General features: G+C 42.9%; 1 protein-coding gene across 1 annotated transcript in view; it reads right to left on the bottom strand.

Moving 5' to 3' along the window:
• Positions 1–20,692, bottom strand: part of LOC137434868 (F-actin-uncapping protein LRRC16A) — a 265,856-nt gene that overhangs the window by 126,863 nt on the left and 118,301 nt on the right. The window contains 7 exon segments of the mRNA XM_078784989.1: positions 1,826–1,930; positions 2,542–2,618; positions 2,799–2,876; positions 3,091–3,194; positions 3,939–4,025; positions 11,159–11,253; positions 20,505–20,593. Of these exon segments, the coding sequence (XP_078641115.1) occupies positions 1,826–1,930; positions 2,542–2,618; positions 2,799–2,876; positions 3,091–3,194; positions 3,939–4,025; positions 11,159–11,253; positions 20,505–20,593 (635 nt within the window).

Below are 20,692 nucleotides of genomic sequence, written 5' to 3'. Positions count from 1 at the left end.
GTCCTTACAGACAAACTTTTCAGGAATCGTGAAGCAACGGTCATCATAACAACAATACACAAACATCCACCGCGCCATTGTGTAATCTGAAATGAATGACGTGAAACAGCCATCTTGTTACCATCAAGTTGCATGATTGCAGTAATGACTATATGTACAGTGCATTCAGAAAGTATTCAGACCCCTTCACTTTTTTCACATTTTGTTATGTTGTGGCCTTATGCTGATATCGTTTAAATTCATTTTTTCCCTCATCAATCTACACTCAATACCCCATAATGACAAAGAGAAAACAGGATTTTAGAAAGTTTTGCAAATTTATTAAAAAGAAAAAACTGAAATATCACATTTACATAAGTATTCAGACCCTTTGCTATGACACTTGAAATTTAGCTCAGGTGCCTCCCATTTATCTTGATCATCTTTGAGATGTTTCTACACCTTGATTGGAGTCCACCTGTGGTAAATTCAATTGATTAGACATGATTTGGAAAGGCACACACCTGTCTATATAAGGTCTCACAGCTGACGATGCATATCAGAGCAAAAACCAATCCATGAGGTCGAAGGAACTGCCTGCAGAGCTCAGAGACAGGATTGTGTCGAGGCACAGATCTGGGGAAGCCTACAAAAAAATCTCTACTGCATTGAAGGTTCCCAGAGCACAGTGGCCTCTATTATTCTTAAATGGAAAAAGTTTGGAACAACCAGGACTCTTCCTAGAGCTGGGCGCCCGGCCAAACTGAGCAATCGGGGGAGAAGGGCCTTGGTAATAGAGGTGACCAAGAACCCGATGGTCACTCTGGCTGAGCTCCAGAGATCCTGTGTGGAGATGGGAGAAACTTCCAGAAGGACAACCATCACTGCAACACTCCACCGATCTGGGCTTTATGGCAGAGTGCCCAGACGGAAGCCTCTCCTCAGTGAAAGACACATGAACGCCCGCTCGGAGCTTGCAAAAAGCACTGAAAGGACTCTCAGACTGTGGGAAACAAGATTCTGTGGTCTGATGAAACCAAGGTTGAACTGTTTGGCTTCCGTCTGACCACTCTGCCATAAAGCCCAGATCGGTGGAGTGTTGCAGTGATGGTTGTCCTTCTGGAAGTTTCTCCCATCTCCACACAGGATCTCTGGAGCTCAGCCAGAGTGACCATCAGGGTTCTTGGTCACCTCTATTACCAAGGCCCTTCTCCCCCGATTGCTCAGTTTGGCCGGGCGCCCAGCTCTAGGAAGAGTCCTGGTTGTTCCAAACTTCTTCCATTTAAGAATAATAGAGGCCACTGTGCTCTGGGAACCTTCAATGCAGTAGAGATCTTTTTGTAGGCTTCCCCAGATCTGTGCCTCGACACAATCCTGTCTCTGAGCTCTGCAGGCAGTTCCTTCGACCTCATGGATTGGTTTTTGCTCTGATATGCATTGTCAGCTGTGAGACCTTATATAGACAGGTGTGTGCCTTTCCAAATCATGTCTAATCAATTGAATTTACCACAGGTGGACTCCAATCAAGGTGTGGAAACATCTCAAAGATGATCAAGATAAATGGGAGGCACCTGAGCTAAATTTCAAGTGTCATAGCAAAGGGTCTGAATACTTATGTCAATGTAATATTTCAGTTTTTTCTTTTTAATAAATTTGCAAAACTTTCTAAAATCCTGTTTTCTCTTTGTCATTATGGGGTATTGAGTGTAGATTGATGAGGGAAAAAAATGAATTAAAAAGATTTCAGCATAAGGCTGCAACATAACAAAATGTGAAAAAAGTGAAGGGGTCTGAATACTTTCTGAATGCACTGTAAGTAAAGGCCTCACTAAGCCGAGCTGCTCACTTGAGGCCCTCTGCTGGTACCTTGGTACCCGACAGGTTCAGTTTCTGCAGAGCCAAGCAGCTACAGAAGAACTGCTTGAAGGAGCTGGGCACATCACGGGATCTCCTAGATAAATAAAAACGGAGAGAGACTTGTGTTTTGAGATGTTGAAAGCATGACCTCAGCACAACAAAAACCTGTCAATATGACCGATTGCCAATAATGGCCAGATTATCTGTTATCATCATCAGCGATGTGCTGAGAAAGGATCAGCAAAGATTTATTGAGAAGATAAGCCGTTATAAAGTTATGGCAATAAAGGTCGACTCCACACCTGGTACTGTACTTCCATTGATCGATCATGCTATCTTGACCATTGTCAGTTTTCTTTGGGAATATATGTTGGAAAATACATCTCACATGACATTTTCAACAAATGCGTTAAACCACGATTCAAGAAACACAAGTTGCAAAAGGAAAGGTATGTAAAAATATTTGAACATCCCTGTTAAATGTGTAGCCACAGACTTGTGGTCACATGATAGTGGTGGCCATGTAACAGAAGTGGCTAAATGACCCAATATTCCTCCAAAATGTCACAAACATGAGGTTCAGTCCTTCCAACGTTGTGGACGGATAAGCAGAAAGAACGAGCGCAAATTGAAAAAGAGTTTGGCGCGGATCTCCCATTACAAGAGGTCAATGCAGGATCTTAGTACTGTGCACAGAATGCTCACCGTTGTGAAAATACATTCCTGGAAAGGTTGAGGATTGACAGGTTATGGCAACATCCTCGCAGCAGAGGCCCGAACAGCTGGAAAATAATTCCCAAGCTCAATTGTAAATCAAACTCAACTCAAACCTGAGCTCAGTGTCGCTCACTCAACAATATCAATCGCATAATAAGTCACGAGAACCTCAACAAATTGAATACCAAATCAGAAACAGGAGGGAAAAGCACAATATCCACTCGCGGCCAGGAATGAATTCTCACCGTATCTATAGCACAGTCCGTGGCCGACAGATCGAGGACAGATAAGGCATTCGGCTGGGCCAGAAAGTTCTGCAGATTCTGGAGAGTGCATGCATAGAGTTTGTATAAAAATGTGCTTCAGTTAAAACCACTTAGGCTCAAAATATTCCATTTCACTCATTCATTCAGATATTTGCTATGCACTGATTTTTATCAGCTAAATATAGCGACGAAAAGGTAATAGGGAGGAAAGAGGACAGAAAGAAGTGTGGAAGAAGATGAGGGAAGGAAGAAAGAATTTACGAGTTCTTACCACCAAGTCATCCCCACGGAAGCTGTTCCCGGAAAGGTCAAGGTGCGTCAGCGACCTGCACATCGCTTCGTTTGTTAACAAGGCTTGTGCCAGTGTATTTACACCTGTACACAGGTGCACAAAGACTTGCTCATAACAAAGTCATTTCTACAACATCATGCACAATCTGGTAGTATGGTATAAGCTCCTTTTACAAACTGCATTACGAAAGGGGTGACCACAAACCATTCAGGTATCAAAAATGCTCATGTTTCGAGCAATATCCATAACTCTACATCCGGCAACGTTCACGACTGGGGATCCGGCAACGTTCACGACTCCGGATCCGGCAACGTTCATGACTCCGGATCCGGCAACGTTCACGACTCCGGATCCGGCAATGTTCACGACTCCGGATCCGGCAACGTTCACGACTCCCCGGATCCGGCAATGTTCACGACTCCGGATCCGGCAACGTTCACGACTCTGGATCCGGCAACGTTCACGACTCCGGATCCGGCAACGTTCACGACTCTGGATCCGGCAATATTAATCACTCATGGTCTGGCAAACTCTCAATTGGGCAATAATAATAGATGTAGATCTGGCAATATTCCTTGGCCATATGACGTTGTGTTGGTCCAGTTAGAATTCTAATCTGAGCACTTGTTTCATCATACTAGATACTAGGATCTCTGGTTCAAATCCCATAGAGTTTGTCGATTTGTCCACTGCCTATCAATGCCCATGTATTTTCTTTTCCCTTCCACCAACAAAAACAATGTCCTTGATTAGCTTATAATATACATCCAAGCTCCTACAAGATCCATCTATTCTGGAAATGTTTTATTCAAAAAAGACGTATCCACCTTTTGAGGTGAGGGATGTCCTGGCAAGGCTCAGGGATTTGAGACCTTTAGGAAGTTTGGATAGTGGGGTACAGAGACAGGTTACCCCTGGAAAAAAACAGAGGCACAACAAATTTCACAGCTGTCAATAGTAACTTGACAAGAGGTTAAGGAAGGGCATCATCATTGACAGTAAACACATTGAAATTGATGAAAGTTACAGTACACCATAAACATACAACCCCGTATCTAGAAAAAGCCAAATCCATATCTGGTTTGGTGAGCCATGTCGGGAACCACGCTGTTGAGGAATGCCAAGGACCATATGAGTGAGGAATCCTAGAAGCCATGCTTTGTCTGGGATGGGGGCTGTGAGGAACACCTGGGTTGGGGATGTGGGGAATGCCTGGACCTAGGACGTGGGGAATGCCTGAACCTAGGACGTGAAGAACGCCTGGGGTGGGCCCCGTGAGGAATGTCCATGGCATGGTCCATGAGGAATGCCTGGGGCAGGACCCGTGAGGAATGCCTGCAGCAGGTTCCGTGAGGAACACCTGGGGCGGGGATGTGAGGAATGCCTGGAGCTGGGATGTGAGGAACGCCTCGGCAGGGCCTGTGAGGAACACCTGGGGTGGGGATGTGAGGAATGTCTGGACCTAGGATGTGAAGAATGCCTGGGGTGGGCCCCAGGAGGATCGTCTAGGGCATGGGCCCATGAGGAATGCCTGGGACAGGACCCATGAGGAACACCTGGGGCGGGGATGTGAGGAATGCCTGGACCTAGGACGTGAAGAACGCCTGGGGTGGGCCCCGTGAGGAACGTCCATGGCGTGGCATGGCCCATGAGGAATGCCTGGGGCAAGACCCATGAGGAATGCCTGCAGCAGGTTCCGTGAGAAACACCTGGGGTGGGGATGTGAGGAATGCCTGGAGCTGGGATGTGAGGAACGCCTCGGCAGGGCCTGTGAGGAACACCTGGGGTGGGGATGTGAGGAATGTCTGGACCGAGGATGTGAAGAATGCCTGGGGTGGGCCCCGAGAGGATCGTCTAGGGCATGGGCCCATGAGGAATGCCTGGGACAGGATCCATGAGGAACACCTGGGGCGGGGATGTGAGGAACGCCTGGGGCGGGGCGCGTGAGGAACGGTTGGTGCAGGATGCTTGGGGCCACACTCGTTCATCACATCAGACTTGGATATTAAAATTTCTACATGGACTTTGTTTGCCTACCTTGCTGTCATAATACATCTTTTTCTACTAACAAGATTGGAACTTATTTGTGCCAAAGCTAGGTTGAGCTAGAATCAAGATTTGTGTCCCATTCGCATGGCAGAAGCAAGGTGCAGACCTGGAACTGATTAGATTTCACATTTGTGGGATGGAATAACAGACATATATCAGAGAGATAAGTAGTAGGAAAATGAGGGTTCTAAAGCACAAAATTTTTTAACATTGAAGTCAATGGAGAAAATTAAGGATAATTATTGACTCACTGGATTTTCAACTAGATTTTATCCGCAATATTTCAAGATGTTCAACAGACATTCGCTGACGCTCATTCTCACTCACTACATTTGTTTGGTGTTAGTTGTCGCATTCAAGACACCCCATTTTCCGACTACTTGTGGTGGAAGGGAAAATTGTGGAAGGGGAATTGGGGAGGGAGACTGCATTTTATTATACTCACTAAGTGGACCAATGAATATTTGTTTTGGTTTTATTTTAAGACATAATTTAATTTTCTTATAACACTCATCACCATCAAGTATATTAACAAACAATATGTTGGAACTTGGTTCTTGGTACAAGTATCTTTGTTGAACAGAGATTAAATGGCTAAATCAGCAAGAAAATTTTATTTTAAGCAAAGAAGCATCTATAAATATTACCTTATAAATGGAGCACTGTTATAATACGGAGGAAACCCCTCACAATTATGAGGTTTAAAAAGTTTGTCAATAAAACTAAATCAATTCAGGAGGCAGTGGAACAATATGATAGATACTTTAAAACAGCTCTAAATAACTCCTTTAAGAAATCAACGCCACTAACTATTAGACTTGGGTGCTCAATAAAAGGTGAAAAGAGGAACCCATTTTTAAGAACAACTCTTAGATGACTAAATAATTATGAAGAGTTTATAGAGAGCGGTCTCATAGAAGAGCTACTCAGGGTTGAGGATTGTAGTCCAGGAACAAGGTATATTTCTACATTCCTAACCCCCAAACAACAACATTAATCCTCCCATCCCTGTATAGTAGTGTATTGTGAAGTGTCAACCTATTGCTTTCAAGGGTATTATCCGCTTACTTGTGTCTGTTGTAATTCCCGTAAATAAAATGATCCCAAGATTTCTTCTCCATTTAAATCATATAATTTGTAAGTCCAAGGAACTGTATCCATTACATAAACGATTTTTAAAAGTTCATAAGTCCATCTCTTTGTGTAACCTTTCTCAAAATGGCTTTTCCATCTGTATATTCTTACAATATCACCAACTTTGAACTTTGGATTCCTCAAATGAATCTCCTTTTCATATTCTAATTTTGTTAATGTTTCCGATGGTTTTGATTTTGTTGATGAATGAACTGTATTATTGTAATTATCTACAATATCCTGAATTAAAGATACCCATTGTTGAGAACCGAGTTGTGTGAAATTTTTATACAGTCTCTCTTTCAAAGTGCGATTAAAACGCTCAATAACAACTGCCTTTCCTTCATTAAAGGTGCTGTATAAGGTAATACCATGATCTTTATAAGAAATTTCATAAATATTTTGTTATAGAACTCTGTTCCCTCATCAGTCCATAACGTCTTTGGTTTTCTTTTACTTTTACTAAATATTCCACTGAAAGCTAACATAAGAGTATTACCCCTTTTGTTTTTTAAAGGAACAACCCATGCAAATATACTCCTCAAATCAATAACGGTTAAAGCATACTTTTATCCCTTATCATTATTTAGTTCAATTAAATCAGCGGACCAGATGTAATCAACCCCTTTGGAATAAACCTTCTTTCTTTTATACTTTGTGATTACTGGTCTAAGACTCTAAGTAATTCATGAGCCAAAAGCTCCTCGGTCTTAATGACATCATTAGAGCATAAGTTTTTTTTGATTACCAAGCCCAAGTCTCAATTTAGCACTTATCAATTTTTTCACGATAAACCTATCAACTTTCTCTCTCAACATTGGATTTCGTATCAGAGATAAATTATACAACATTTCTCTGTCGGCTTCGTGTTTTTCATCCAACGTAGTGCTATTCCCATAATCAATATTGTGTTTCGTACACACTTCATCAACCCTATTTAGAGGTTTAGACCAAGGTTTAGGATTGTCAACCTCATCTAATCTTTTATCCAGGTTTGTTCCTGGACCACAGAAAGAATACCCCGGTAGGTGTAATTCCCCTGGAATTCCAGTTGTTGTAAATTCACTCACTGACAAAAACTTTTGTATATCTCCCCCACTTTTATGCTTAGAAATGAATTGACACTTTTTAGAGCCACTAGCCTGGTGTTGGCTTGGAGGTTAGGGTGCGGCTTGGGATCCTAGGATCCTGGGTTCGAATCCCAGTTGATCGCTGAATTAACGCCAGGGGGGTTGACTCAGCTTGTCATCCTTCCAAGGTCGGCAAATTGAGTACCAGTTCACTGGTAATTTCCTGTGTGTCGCAAGAGGCGACTAACAGGGTTGGCGGCAGGAAGGGCATCCAGCCATAAAACATTGTTTCAAAAAGGGGACCACGGTGCCCGAAATAGGCCAACCCCTGCTCTTCGGGGACAAATGGCCTCCAAAGGTGGTTTTAGAGCCACACACTAAACATATCCCCTTTTGATAAACTCTATTATTTTTACCTTTAACATACGATATATTTTTAGTTTTAGTTTTCCTTTTACACTTAACACAATAACTCATTTATTTATGAGAAAAATTCATAGAGTGCGAAAACCTTTTTTGTTGCCAACATATACATTTCTATCTTGATTTTTAAAACATAAAGAATCCTTAGGAATGCCTTCACTCTCTCCTCCATTTATTTAGGGAAGAATATGTATGTAAAACTTTAACCAAAGTCAATAACACCAACATCATCAACTATATAATCTTTTCCTACTTCTTCTTTATCCCCACTTTCTCGTGGAAATTTTCTCCCTGAAATTGTTGAAATTATAGTTATTCTTGAAAATGATATTTCCATTAGACTTTTCATTTCTTTATTTTCGTCTTCGGTGCGTTGAGTTTGATTTATTTTCTGTAATACCTCCAATCTTTTATTAATCTCACTGATTTCCATATTTTTTTTATTTTTCCTCCCTCTCTCTTTCCTCCCTCTCCTATCTCTCTTTTTTCCCCTTTCCTCCCTCTATTTTTTCTCCCTTTCCTCCCTCTCTTCCTTCACCCTTGCCTCATTTTCTTCTTCAACTCCTTCCTTATCCTTTACTCCCCTTGAACCATTTCCCCATGGAATATCAAACATATATTCATCTGGATTTCTTGATATTCCTGTATCCAAAATTTATTTTTTTACAACAGGAAACCAATAAAATTTCTTCTGAATTTCTAAAAGAGCTTTGTATTTTATCAGCTTTAAAACCTTCTCATTATTTAACATTTTAATTAAATCTCCATTTGTAGGTTTATTAACATTAGCTAAAATAAAGCCCATATTTTATTCAAAAACTCCCATTCTTATGTTGTATAATATATTTATTAAAATACCAAATACCCTTTTCTTATAAGTATGCTTGGATACAGAAATGTTTTCATTAAATAAACTATGGCAAAACTGTTGTTGATTTTAGTTTTATTAAATTCCTTTATTTGTTGATAACTAACAGTGGTTCCACATATCTCATTATCCTCACCAAGTGGATAATATTCTTCTTTACATGATTGATTTAATTCTCGTCGGTCTTGTAGGTTTATTAAAAAAGACCAATTATACCCTAAATCAGACATATCATACCCCCAATGTTCTATTCTCATAAAAACTATACGTCCTTCTTTATAAAAGTTAATTTTAATTGGAACAGTGAATTGTGTATGACCTGGGAATGTATTCAACATTTCTACATCTTTTGAATATATACCCATTTTATTTAAAGATATATATTGTGATAAATCAAATATATATATATATATATATATATCTTTGGATACAAGATCGAGGCTCGTGTAAGAGCTAACATCAATCACAAACAAGCGTTACGCCTCGGTTCCCCGTCGTTGAAGTGATGCGAGTTGACAAAGTGGAAGACGCAAGGCGGCCATCTTGGATTTTGACGTGGCGACCCAATTTTCAATAGCCTTCTTTCTTATGCCTGGATACACCCACACACCAGATTAGAAGTTCGTACTTCGCTTATTTTTCAAGATATTCCGCTCACAAGGTTCAGACATACATGGCGGCGGCCATCTTGGATTTTGACGTGGTGACCCAATTTTCAATAGCATTCTTCCTTATGCCAAGATACACCCACACACCAGATTATAAGTTGGTATTCCGCTTATTTTTCAAGATATTCCGCTCACAAGGTTCAGACATACATGGCGTCAGACATACTTGGTGGCGGCCATCTTGGATTTTGACGTGGCGACCTAATTTTCAATAGGTTTCTTCCATATGCCGAGTTGCACCCACACACCAAATTAGAATTCGGTCCTTCGCTTACGCACGCAAGCACGCATGCACGTCCGCACGCACGCACACACGGACGGACGCACATACGGACGGAGGGGAAAACCATAGTCCCCCTTTCGCTCCGCAGTGTGATGGGGGACAATAAATAAGCGAATAAATTTAAGTACAAATAAGTTAGAGGCTCCTCCCAGAGGATTCAGCATTCCTTGAATTGACAGAAAATTTTGATGGTTGCCAAGAAATCAATGGGAAAATAATTTACTGCAATCTTAAAATGATATGTGGCTCAGGGGGTGATCAAACAAGAACATTTAGAGAGGTCTATCATTTCATCTCTGCTCAACAAAGATACTTGTACCAAGAACCAAGTTCCAACATATTGTTTGTTAATATACTTGATGGTGATGAGTGTTGCAATAAAATTGAATTATTCCCTAAAATAAAACATAAACAAATATTCATTGGTCCATTTAGTGAGTATAATCAAATGCAGTCCCCCTCCCAATTTTCCCTTCCACCACAAGTATGTAGTAAGAAAATGGGGTGTCTTGAATGCGCCAACAAACAGCAAACAAAAAATAGTGAGTGAGAATGAGCATCAGCGAATGTCTGTTGAGCATCTTGAAATCTTGTGGATAAAATCTAGTTGAAAATCCAGTGAATCAATTATTATCCTTCATTTTCTCCATTGACTTCAATGTTAAATTTTTTTGTGCTTCAGAACCCCCATTTTTCCGACTACTGACATATGTAGGTAGAGTTTGGTCAAATGCCCAACATGCCCACCTTTTATTCAGTGGCACAAATCCACTTGATGTTCATGGAAACTTGCTCTCTTAGTGTTTTTAAGAGATAAACACTTTCAGTGAATAAATACTATTTCACATTCAATGATTGCAATCCAGGCACATGTCCAGTTAATTGGATCCAAAATGGTGCATGTTGGACGGTTAATGAAATTTATGAAACTTGGGTCTTATCTAAATGGGGAAGACTTGTGATGTTAATTATTCAAAGGGAGCTCACCAGCAAGTGGTGGTCTCGAGTAATGGCCATATCATGTGCTCATTTTATGCTGGCAGGCCAACAATACAGCCAAGGCAAAAGGCTCAATGAGCAAGTGCACACATTGACATTTGAGATATAAACGTAATGATCCTATGGCTATGACATCATTCCAATGTCATCAGAATGGAGTCATTGACAAGGCAGACATGGGTAGGCCTCTTGGGCCAACTCTGTCCTATTCTTGCAGTGTGTGTGCAGCCACTACTGTTGCTTTTCACAACAAGGATGCAAAGTGAACAAGTCAGATAATGATCAGGTGGAGTAATTATCATGTTTTGAAATTTCACTTGGCTTTTGAACGGTTTAGAGGGAGGCACGTTACAGGAAGTGTGTTGTCCTTTACGATTAAGGGAGTACATTCTTTAAAACCGATTCCAAATCTATCTCATCATTTACTTGTTGAGCAATAAAAGCTCAATTGCCAGCAATGGCACCAGCCCTCTCGAAAGGTTAAGCACATGTATATGGCACTTGTCTCAGGCCTCTGCCCAAAGTGAAATACCAGGGTGCCATTCATCCATACCTCGATCCTCAAATGGGTTGCCTGAAAGGGAAAGGCTGTGAAGAGCGCTGCTGCTATTTTGAGTCAGGGACGATGCCAGCTTTTGTGAAAAGTCACTGAAAAACGGGTGGGAATGACATACAGGCAAAATCGAATGAGTGAGATCATGATAAATTGAGGCCTGTCCCTCCATTCCATCCATGGCCATAAAGGCCTGCTGTGTTTTTCTTCACAAAATCTTTAACCTGGCGAACAGCAGTACAACAACAACAACAACATGCATTTTAAGGCCATTTTCCCTGCAAGAGCGGGGGTTATCCTTGCGGTCCCCATGACAATCTTCTCCATTTTGCCCTAGTTTCTGCATCTCTTCTTGTTAACCCCCTTGCCCGCATTTCTTCTTCCACCATCTTTAGCCAAGTCTTTCTCGGTCTTCCCCGTCCTCAACTACCTACTAGATTCATTTCCATCACTCTTCTCAACCAGTCACTTTCATCCTTCCTCAACACATGACCAAACCATCTCAACCTGTTCCTCTTCACAGCATCAATCACAGGCTCTATTCCCATCATCTTTCGCAATTCATAATTTGTCTTCCTCTCTCTCAACGATACTCCGCACATCCACCGAACCATTCGCATTTCCACCCTTTCCAGCCTTCGTTGCTGCTCTACGTTCATTACCCATGTCTCGCTCCCATAAATCATAACACTTCTCACACATGCAGCATACACCTTTCCCTTCAGCTTCAACGACACTCCCCTCCTCATCAGCACGCCACTCAGTTCCAGAAACTTCTTCCATGCACATCTCACTCTAGCAACCGTTGCCGAGTCTGATCCACCTTCTCCATTCAGCATGTCTCCGAGGTAGCAAAATGTTTTCACACCTTCCAGCTTCACGCCGTCTCCAAGATCCAACTCAACATTTCCTCCATCTGCAGCTCCCTCTGTGCACACCTTATATTTGAATGTAGCTGCCACACTGGTTAATGACCCTCTCAAACCACTACATTTTTGATGAACCCACTCAGCACACATTGTACATTGAATGGAGTTCACTCCGACACCCTTCCTGCACACAGCACATGGCCACTTCCCAGTTCTTTCCACCTCACCACATGCTTTACCACTTGCCATCACCTTCGTCTTTCCGATATTCACCTTCAGACCTTTTGTCTCCATACATTCCTTCCACTTGTTCATCTTTTCCTTCAGTCCATCCATACTTTCCGCAATCAACACCAGATCATCTGCATACAACAACTCCCCTGGTAAACCCTCCTTTACGTTCTGAGCCAGCACCTCCATCACAGCTACAAATAGTAGTGGTCTTAGTACTGACCCCTGATGCACATCCACCTTCACCTCAAACTCACCACTGTTCCCGTCCTTCGTCCTTACAGCTGTGTGCGCTCTTTTGTACATTGCCATCACTAATCTGATCAACCATTCCTCCACTCCTAACTTCCTCAATGCCCATGTCAATACTTTGCGTGGAAATCTATCGAATGCTTCCTCCAGATCAACAAACACAAGAAACAACTTCTTCCTCTTCTCCATGTACTTCTCCTGCAACTGCCTCACAATAAAGAGCGAGTCTGTCGTTCCTCTTCCTGGCATAAATCCAAACTGCATTTCGTCGATCTTCACTTTCTTCCTTATCCTCCTCTCCAACACCCTTTCCAATACCTTCATTCCATGCTCCATTAACTTTATCGGTCGGTATGAGCCACACTCCAGAGGTTCACCTTTCCCCTTGTATCGAGGGATGAGGGTACCCAGTTCCCAATCCACTGGAATACGGCCTTCTTTCACCAACAGATTATAGATCTCTGTCATTCTCTTCACACGCCAACTTCCTGCTGCCTTCAACATATCTCCCACAACTCCCGTCGGCCCTCCCGCTTTTCTACTCTTCATTGCTTTTATCGCTTCCTCAACTTCCTTCTCAGTTATCTTCTCTGCCGGTCCTAAAACTGGGTTACTCTCTATGTTGCCATCCCATTCATTCTCTGTATTCAACAGCATTTCCATATATCTTTTCCATCTTCCTTTAATTCCATCTTGGTCCACAACGATTTGTCCCACTTCATCCTTCAAGCAACTCACCCCCATCACATCACACCTCTCTTTCGCTATCTGCTTTGCAATCCTGAATACCGCTCTCTGACCCTCTTCCGAATCCAAGCGTTCTCCGAACATTTTCCTACATGCCTCCTATGCCTTTGCTACCTCTTTCTTTGCAGCCTTCTTGGCTGCCTTATAACTTTCATGCTCTGCTTTTTCTGCTCCCATACCCTTCGCCTTCTGCCACTCCTTGAACTTCTGCCGCTTCTCGTCAATCCTCTTTCCAATTTCATCATCCCACCACCATGTTTCTGAGTGCCTCGGTGGTCCTTTTGTCCATCCACATACCTCAACAACGGCTCCCAACAGACTAGCTTTCATTGACATCCAACCACTTTCAAGCTCAACCACATCATCCTCTACCCTACTCAGCCTCTCTTTTAATGCCTCCCTTACTGTCACCTCTTTCAACCTCCACACCTTCATCCTCGGTTTGTACTTCACCCGCCGAGCTCTCCTCGCACCTTTCACCCTTATGTCGCAGACAACCAAGTGGTGCTGTGAAACAGCCTCCTCCCCCGGGATCACCTTTGTGTCCCGGAGGTGCCCCCGATCTCGCCTACACACCATCAGGTAGTCAACGGTTGTCATCGACCCACCTGACGTGTATGTAACAAGCTTATTGTCCTCTTTCTGGAACTGAGTGTTACAAATCAACAAATCAACTCCATCAGCAAACTCCAAAATCCTTTCACCTTCTCCATTTCTCACACCATATCCGTAACCCCCATGAACTCCCTCAAACCCGTCCATACTCCTTCCCACATGCCCATTTAGGTCCCCTCCTACCACAACAACTTCCTCATCTTTCACGTTTTCCATCAGCTTCTCTATCGCACACCAGAACTTGTCCCTCTCTTCATCGCTCCGACCAACCTGCGGAGATGACGTTCACCATGACGTTCACCTTTCCAATCATCATTTTCACCATCATCAACCTATCACTCACTCTAGTCACACTCACCACACTGTCTACAAACTCCTCAGAAAACAGGACACCAACACCATTCACGCCCTCCGGGCACCCTTACCACACAAACTTGTATTTCTGTCCCTGCCTACCCTTCACCATTCTCACACCACTTTCCTTCCATCTCGTCTCTTGCACACAACTTATGTCCACTCTTCTTCTGACCAATACTTCCACCACTTCTGATCTCCCTGTCATTGTCCCTACATTCCATGTCCCAAACCTCAGAAACCGATCTCCACTTCGGGCTGTACCCTGCCCATATGTAGTTGTAATTGTCATGGTTCTCTTTTTGAGGCAATGTTTTTATGGCCGGATGCCCTTCCTGACGCCAACCATCTTAGTCGCCTCTTACGACACGCAGGGATACGGTGTACCTATTCTAAACCGGGGTACACATCGGGAAACAGTACAGTACAGCAAAATAAACTCAATATGCAAAGACCACAGGGAATGACAGTAAAGTGATATTTGATTTCGCCTGCATTATTACCTACACCACCAAAGGTGGATGGAGGTTATGTCTTCACTCCTATTTCATTGTCCATCTGTCTGTCTGTCTGTCTGTCTGTCTGTGAGCAGGATATCTTAAAAAGTTATGGACCGATTCTGACAAAACCTGGTGGAAAGGTTGGGTGCGCGAAAGGGATGAATTGATTCAATTATTGTGAGGATCCGGTTCTGGATCCAGATATTAGAATTTCAAAGTGATTCTTCCCCATTGAGAGATCGGGCGAAAAACTATATATAGCACGATATCTCAAAAGGTTGTGGACGGGTTATGACAAAACTTGGTGGACGAGTTGTGTGGGTAACAAGAACAAGCGGATTAGGTTTTGTTACGGTCCGGATGCAGATACGACCAACTCGTGGGAGATAAAACAAACTGTTCAGCCTGGCAGAAGTATGTGCTCTTCCAAGTGCTGTTCTAGTTGATTATGCCATTACAGGATTGGCCAATTGCATACAGTATTTTTGCTGCCAATTGGCCGTTTTCTTCGCTTCCAAGACGTTGCGCTGGCCGGCCTCCGGCACGTTCTCCTAAATCTCACTTTAATTAAAAACATGTTTTTCGCACCATTGTGGTACTCTGAGCACATCGGCATCACTTTGCTTTAAACTCGCTGATGCTATGATAGACATGGTAACAATGTTAATCGCCACCGAAAAACATCACTTAGCTTGGACATTATTGGAACGCACAAATATGGGCCTAACCAGGTTAGTCACCACAAAATTAATGAAAAATATAAATTAGAACCCCAAAAATATTCAATTTTAAAATGCAGTGGCCCGCAAAAGTATTCACCCCCTCCAAAGTTTTCACATTTTCATGCCACCTGAGCTTATTTCATGATGCGTTCAAATCAAATTTTTTATATAGAGTCTTCACAAACTACTCCAAAGTGATAAAGCTTTAAAAAAATGAAGATTAAATGTGAATGAGTTAGATTAACAGAGAAAATCAGATGATTGTCAGTTACATAAGTATTCAAACCCTTTCCCTAATTAACCCTACATCACTTCAAAGCAAATTATTTATTTGAAAGGTTACACAATAAGTATAAGTTTCACCTGTATGTAATCAGTGGTTAAAGTAAAAACTTAATCTCCCCCACTTATCTAAGGAGTTTTAAGGTGCAACTCGCTTGGTCAACCAACAAGGCAAACATGAAGACCAAGGAGCTTTTCAAAGAAGTCTGACATAAAGTGGTGGAGAAGCACCGTTTGGGAGAGGGTTATAAGATGATTTCAAAGTCACTCATTATCCCTTTGAGTAGTATGGTGAAATCCATCACAAAGAAGTGGAAGAAGTATCATACCACCAAGACTCTACCCAGATCAGGTCACCCATCCAAACTCAGCATCCGGGAAAACAGGAAACTGGTTTGGGATGACACTGTAAATCCAACAATGACTTTGAAAGATCTGCAAGGCTCTATGTCCAAGATGTGGGTCAGTGTTCATCAATCAACAATATCCCGTTCCCTTCACAAAGCCGGCCACTATGGACAGGTCGCAAGAAAGAAGCCATTGGTGAAAAAGACAAATCTAAAAGCTCGTATAAAGTTTGCGAAAAAGCATTTTGATGAGACTGCAGGCATATGGAGAAACATTTTGTGGTCAGACGAGACAAAAATTGAACTTTTTGGTCTAAATTCAAAGTGTTATGTCTGGTGCAAGCCTAACACTGCAAATCACCCAATCAACACCATCCCGACTGTCAAGCATGGTGGTGACAGCATCATGTTATGGGGCTGCTTTTCCTCAGCAGGGACTGGCGAAGCTTGTCGGGATAGAAGGGACAATGGACGGTGTGAAGTGCAGGAGAATCGGATCGGAAGTGCAGGAGAAGTGAAGAAGCTGGGTAGGAGATTCACATTTCAGAAGGACAATGTTCTGAAGCACAAAGCTAAAGCCAAACCGGAGTGGCTGAATAAGACGAAAATAAATGTTCTTGAGTGGCCCAGTCAATGTCCTGACTTGATACCAATTGACCATTTATGGTGAGACTAAGATTGCGGTCCATCAACGATCCCAATCAAACTTGTCAGAACTAGACAGACTTTCACACGATGAATGGGGAAAGATTTCACCATCTCACTGTGTAAAGCTGGTAGAGACCGACCCAAAAGACTCGTAGCAGTCTTTGCAACGAAAGGTCAAAGTCATTGCTGCTTCCACCAAGTATTGACCGAAGGAGCTGAATACTTTTGCAACCAGTGAATTTTGATTTCTACATGTTTTTTGCAGGTATTCATGACATGTGACCTCTTTCAACTATGTTTAGTTTGATCTCCAGTTATGAATAAAAGAGTTTATTTGGAAAAATTGTTTCCACATAATTCATTTAAATGTGGCATTATTGGTAGGGGGTGAATACTATTGCAGGCCACTGTATGAATCAGATAGCATATGGATAGTCTCAATTCAGTCCACCATCAAAACTCAGGAATGCACTTCCTCCTGTAAGATCCAAAATATCATTTAGATGGATAATAATGGAATTAAGCAAAATCGACCTCTTATTGCAGGCATGAGATCCAAATGCTGTAACAAAAATAGGGGTTCCTACTCAATAGGTTCAAATAGGTTTGTTCCCCCTCCATCCCCTCCCTTACCTCAAATGGCTACATAGCTGACTCCGCACGTGAAAAAGCTGAATGCCTCAACTCTGTGTTTGCCTCGAAATCTTGTGTCCCAAACCCATCCCTCTCTGTACCCACCATACCCAGTCGTACCCAGCTGCTCCTGGACTCCGTGTCCTTTCCTCCTGACAAGGTGGAAAAGTTTCTGTCAACCCTCGACTCTGATTCTGCAACTGGACCTGACGGCATCAGCCCACGGGTCCTAAAATCCTGTTCTTCCGCTCTTTCACTCCCTCTCTCTGTTCTCTTCACCCTCTCTTTTGCTCAAGGTCAACTGCCATCTGCTTGGAAATCAGCCAACATCACCGCTTTGCACAAAAAAAGGTGCAAAAACAGATCCTAGCAACTACAGACCAATCAGCCTTCTCCCAATTATCAGCAAAGTCATGGAATCCATCATTGCTTCGGATATGAAATCTTTCCTCTTCTCCAATGGCTTGATTTCTGATCATCAATTTGATTTCAGACCAGGTCACTCTACTCTGGACATGCTGCTTCTGCTGTCTCAACAATGGATGGAGGTCCTCAATGCCAAACAGGAAATTAGAGCTGTCTCCCTCGACATATCACGTGCCTTCGATACGGTCTGGCACCCCGCTCTGCTCACCAAACTCTCCTCCTTTGGTATCCATGGAAATCTCCACGCATGGCTGGCGGACTTCCTCTCTCGTCGTAGTCAACGTGTGGCTCTGAATGGGTTTCTCACATCTCCTCTTCCTGTTCAGGCTGGAGTTACCCAAGGCAGTATTCTGGGCCCTGTGCTTTTTCTGGTCTTCATCAATGATCTCTCTGACTCTCTTGAAAATCCTCTCTATCTCTTTGCTGATGACTCCACTCTCTGCCGCTCCATTCCTCATCCCTCAGATCGGCAGTCTGCAGCCTCCTCACTCTCTGCAGACCTGGACAAAATCACAGACTGGGCAAACAAGTGGAACATGTCTTTCAATCCTGACAAATCTCACACTCTTACGATGTCTCTCCGAAAAGACCGACTGGACAACCCTCCCTTCTACTTTCTGAATAATCCTCTCCAAGAAGTTCTGTCACTCAAGCTTTTGGGTCTCACTATCTGCCATGATCTTTCCTGGGAAAACCACATTTCCAAGCTGGCCTCCAAAGCCAGTCGCCGACTGGGCATCCTCCGTCGTGCGAAGTCCTTCCTTGGCACACTTGAGCTCCTCACCACATACAAGGCTTTCATCCGCAGCTCAATGGAATACTGCTCTCCCCTCTGGGCTGGTGCTCCTGCCTCACACCTAGCTCGTCTTCACGCTGTTGAAACCAAAGCGTTCAGAATCATTGGAATCTCCCGCGATGACGCTATCTCCGAGGGCCTTTCACTTACTCACCGCAGGCAGGTTGGTGGTCTTTCCGTCTTCTACCGACTCCTCTCCGGCCTTGCTCCCCCAGCTGTCTCTGGGCTCTGTCCCCCAAATATTCCTGCAGGTCGCACAAGATCTGCCTGCAACCCTCTTATGGTTGAACTACCAAAATCAAGACTCTCTGCTCACCTTCACTCCTTCATTCCTCTTTTCTCCCGCCTCTGGAACAAACTCCCTCACTCTCTTCAATCCCACTCCTCCCTCCAGGTCTTTAAAACGGCTGTTCACCACCATCTCTCATCTTCCCCAATCCAAAACCTTGATCTTTTCTACCCCTGCTAATTTCACCCCAAATCCACTTTTTTGAGGTGACTTTTGTCTTCTTTCCTGGAAGTCCTTGGTGTCCTTGCGTTTTATACCTATCCTGCCTACCCCCAGGCCCTCTGCCTCCCACACATCTCCCGATGTCCCTGCCCTCAAATGTTGTGTTTGTGTGCTTCCTCCCCTTCTCTCCCCATCTTGTTGACCGCTCCCCTTTTTATATACTTTGTTTGCTTGTTTGTTTGATTTGTTTGTTTGATAAATGTTAGCTCTTTCACGAGCCTGACTCTGTATACAAAAAAAAAGAAAAAAAAGGGGCAATACCAATGGGTGCTCACCTGGTAGAATAAAGCAGTATACCACACTGACTGAAGGTATTTTAAACAGTATGGCAGTATTTTAAAATAATTTCAATGGTTGGTAGGAGACAAAGGAGCATGTAGAATCATACGAACATAATCAATCATAAGACATTAAGGAAACAAAATATATACGCATTTTGGGAGGGGCAACACCTCCGCACCACTCTCGCATAGAATCCCTTCGACCCTGATTGTTCGAATGCCGTGAACAAACTTTGGTACATCACGGGTGATGAAGGTTGTTGACACGTTTCATTGAAATTGTGTGTGTGTAGTTCCTGAGAAGAGAGCAAATACCTATTTTGGGGGGCAATCCCCCTTCCCCCCCATAGATCACCTTCAACCCCAGTTTTTTAATGCTGTGAACAAATGTTGGTACATCACGGGTGATGAAATGGATGCTGTGGTCAAGTTTCATAGGAATTGTATGTGTATTTTCTGAGAAGAGAGAAAAGACCTATTTTGGGGGGTAACCCCACCAATCACCATAGACCTTCTTAGGCGTCGAGTTTTTTTAAAGCCGTGAACAAACTATGGTACATCTTGGGTGATGAAGGTTGTGGTCAAGTTTCATCGGAATTGCGTGTGTAGTTTCTGAGAAGAAAGGAAATACATTAACTATTTTGGGGGGTCAAACCTGAGCCCACTTTGACCCCCTATCTGAACCCACTAACAATAACGATTATTATTTTAGCCAATTTGGTCACAATCCCATCAGCAGTTTCGGAGAAAAAGTTGCAAGTGTTTACGGACTGACGGATGGTGCGCCATCCCACAAACTCCCCGGAACTATATTCCAGGTGAGCTAAAAATGCTGATCCACACGTAGCGTTTTGCTTTCATAGAGCAGGTGGCATAAATGTGCAGGCCCTGTATCATGCAGGCTTCATTATACTCGTCATTATCTAATTACACATGGCATGATAACTACCTGTTACAATGATGCAGACAAAGGTACCTGGTATCAAACATTGTTCAGTAACATTGGCAGGTTCATTGATGTCTTATGTTTGGTGTTCTTTGGTAAAACATAATTAAATAAAAATCCTTATTGTGACCTTGGTACAACCAGGGCTTTGTTAAAGAGGTTCGAGTGTCGTGGTGTGGGACTCACGATTTTACTCCGACATTCTCGAGAAGAAGCTCCTCCATCTTGGTGGACTTAGCAATCACACGTAAGGTGTGTTCACTCAGCTCGGATCCCTGATTATAAAACAGCAATAAAACAGCTCAGGATATCTACATGTATGCATTTTCTGTCCATGCTATTGTATATTTATATATACAGTGTTTGAAATTTTA

This window comes from Myxine glutinosa, chromosome 9 (genome assembly GCF_964187855.1).
Source record: "Myxine glutinosa chromosome 9, kmMyxGlut1.1, whole genome shotgun sequence".
Classification (NCBI taxonomy): Eukaryota; Metazoa; Chordata; class Myxini; order Myxiniformes; family Myxinidae; genus Myxine; species Myxine glutinosa.
This window is presented reverse-complemented; position numbering and strand designations above follow the sequence as displayed.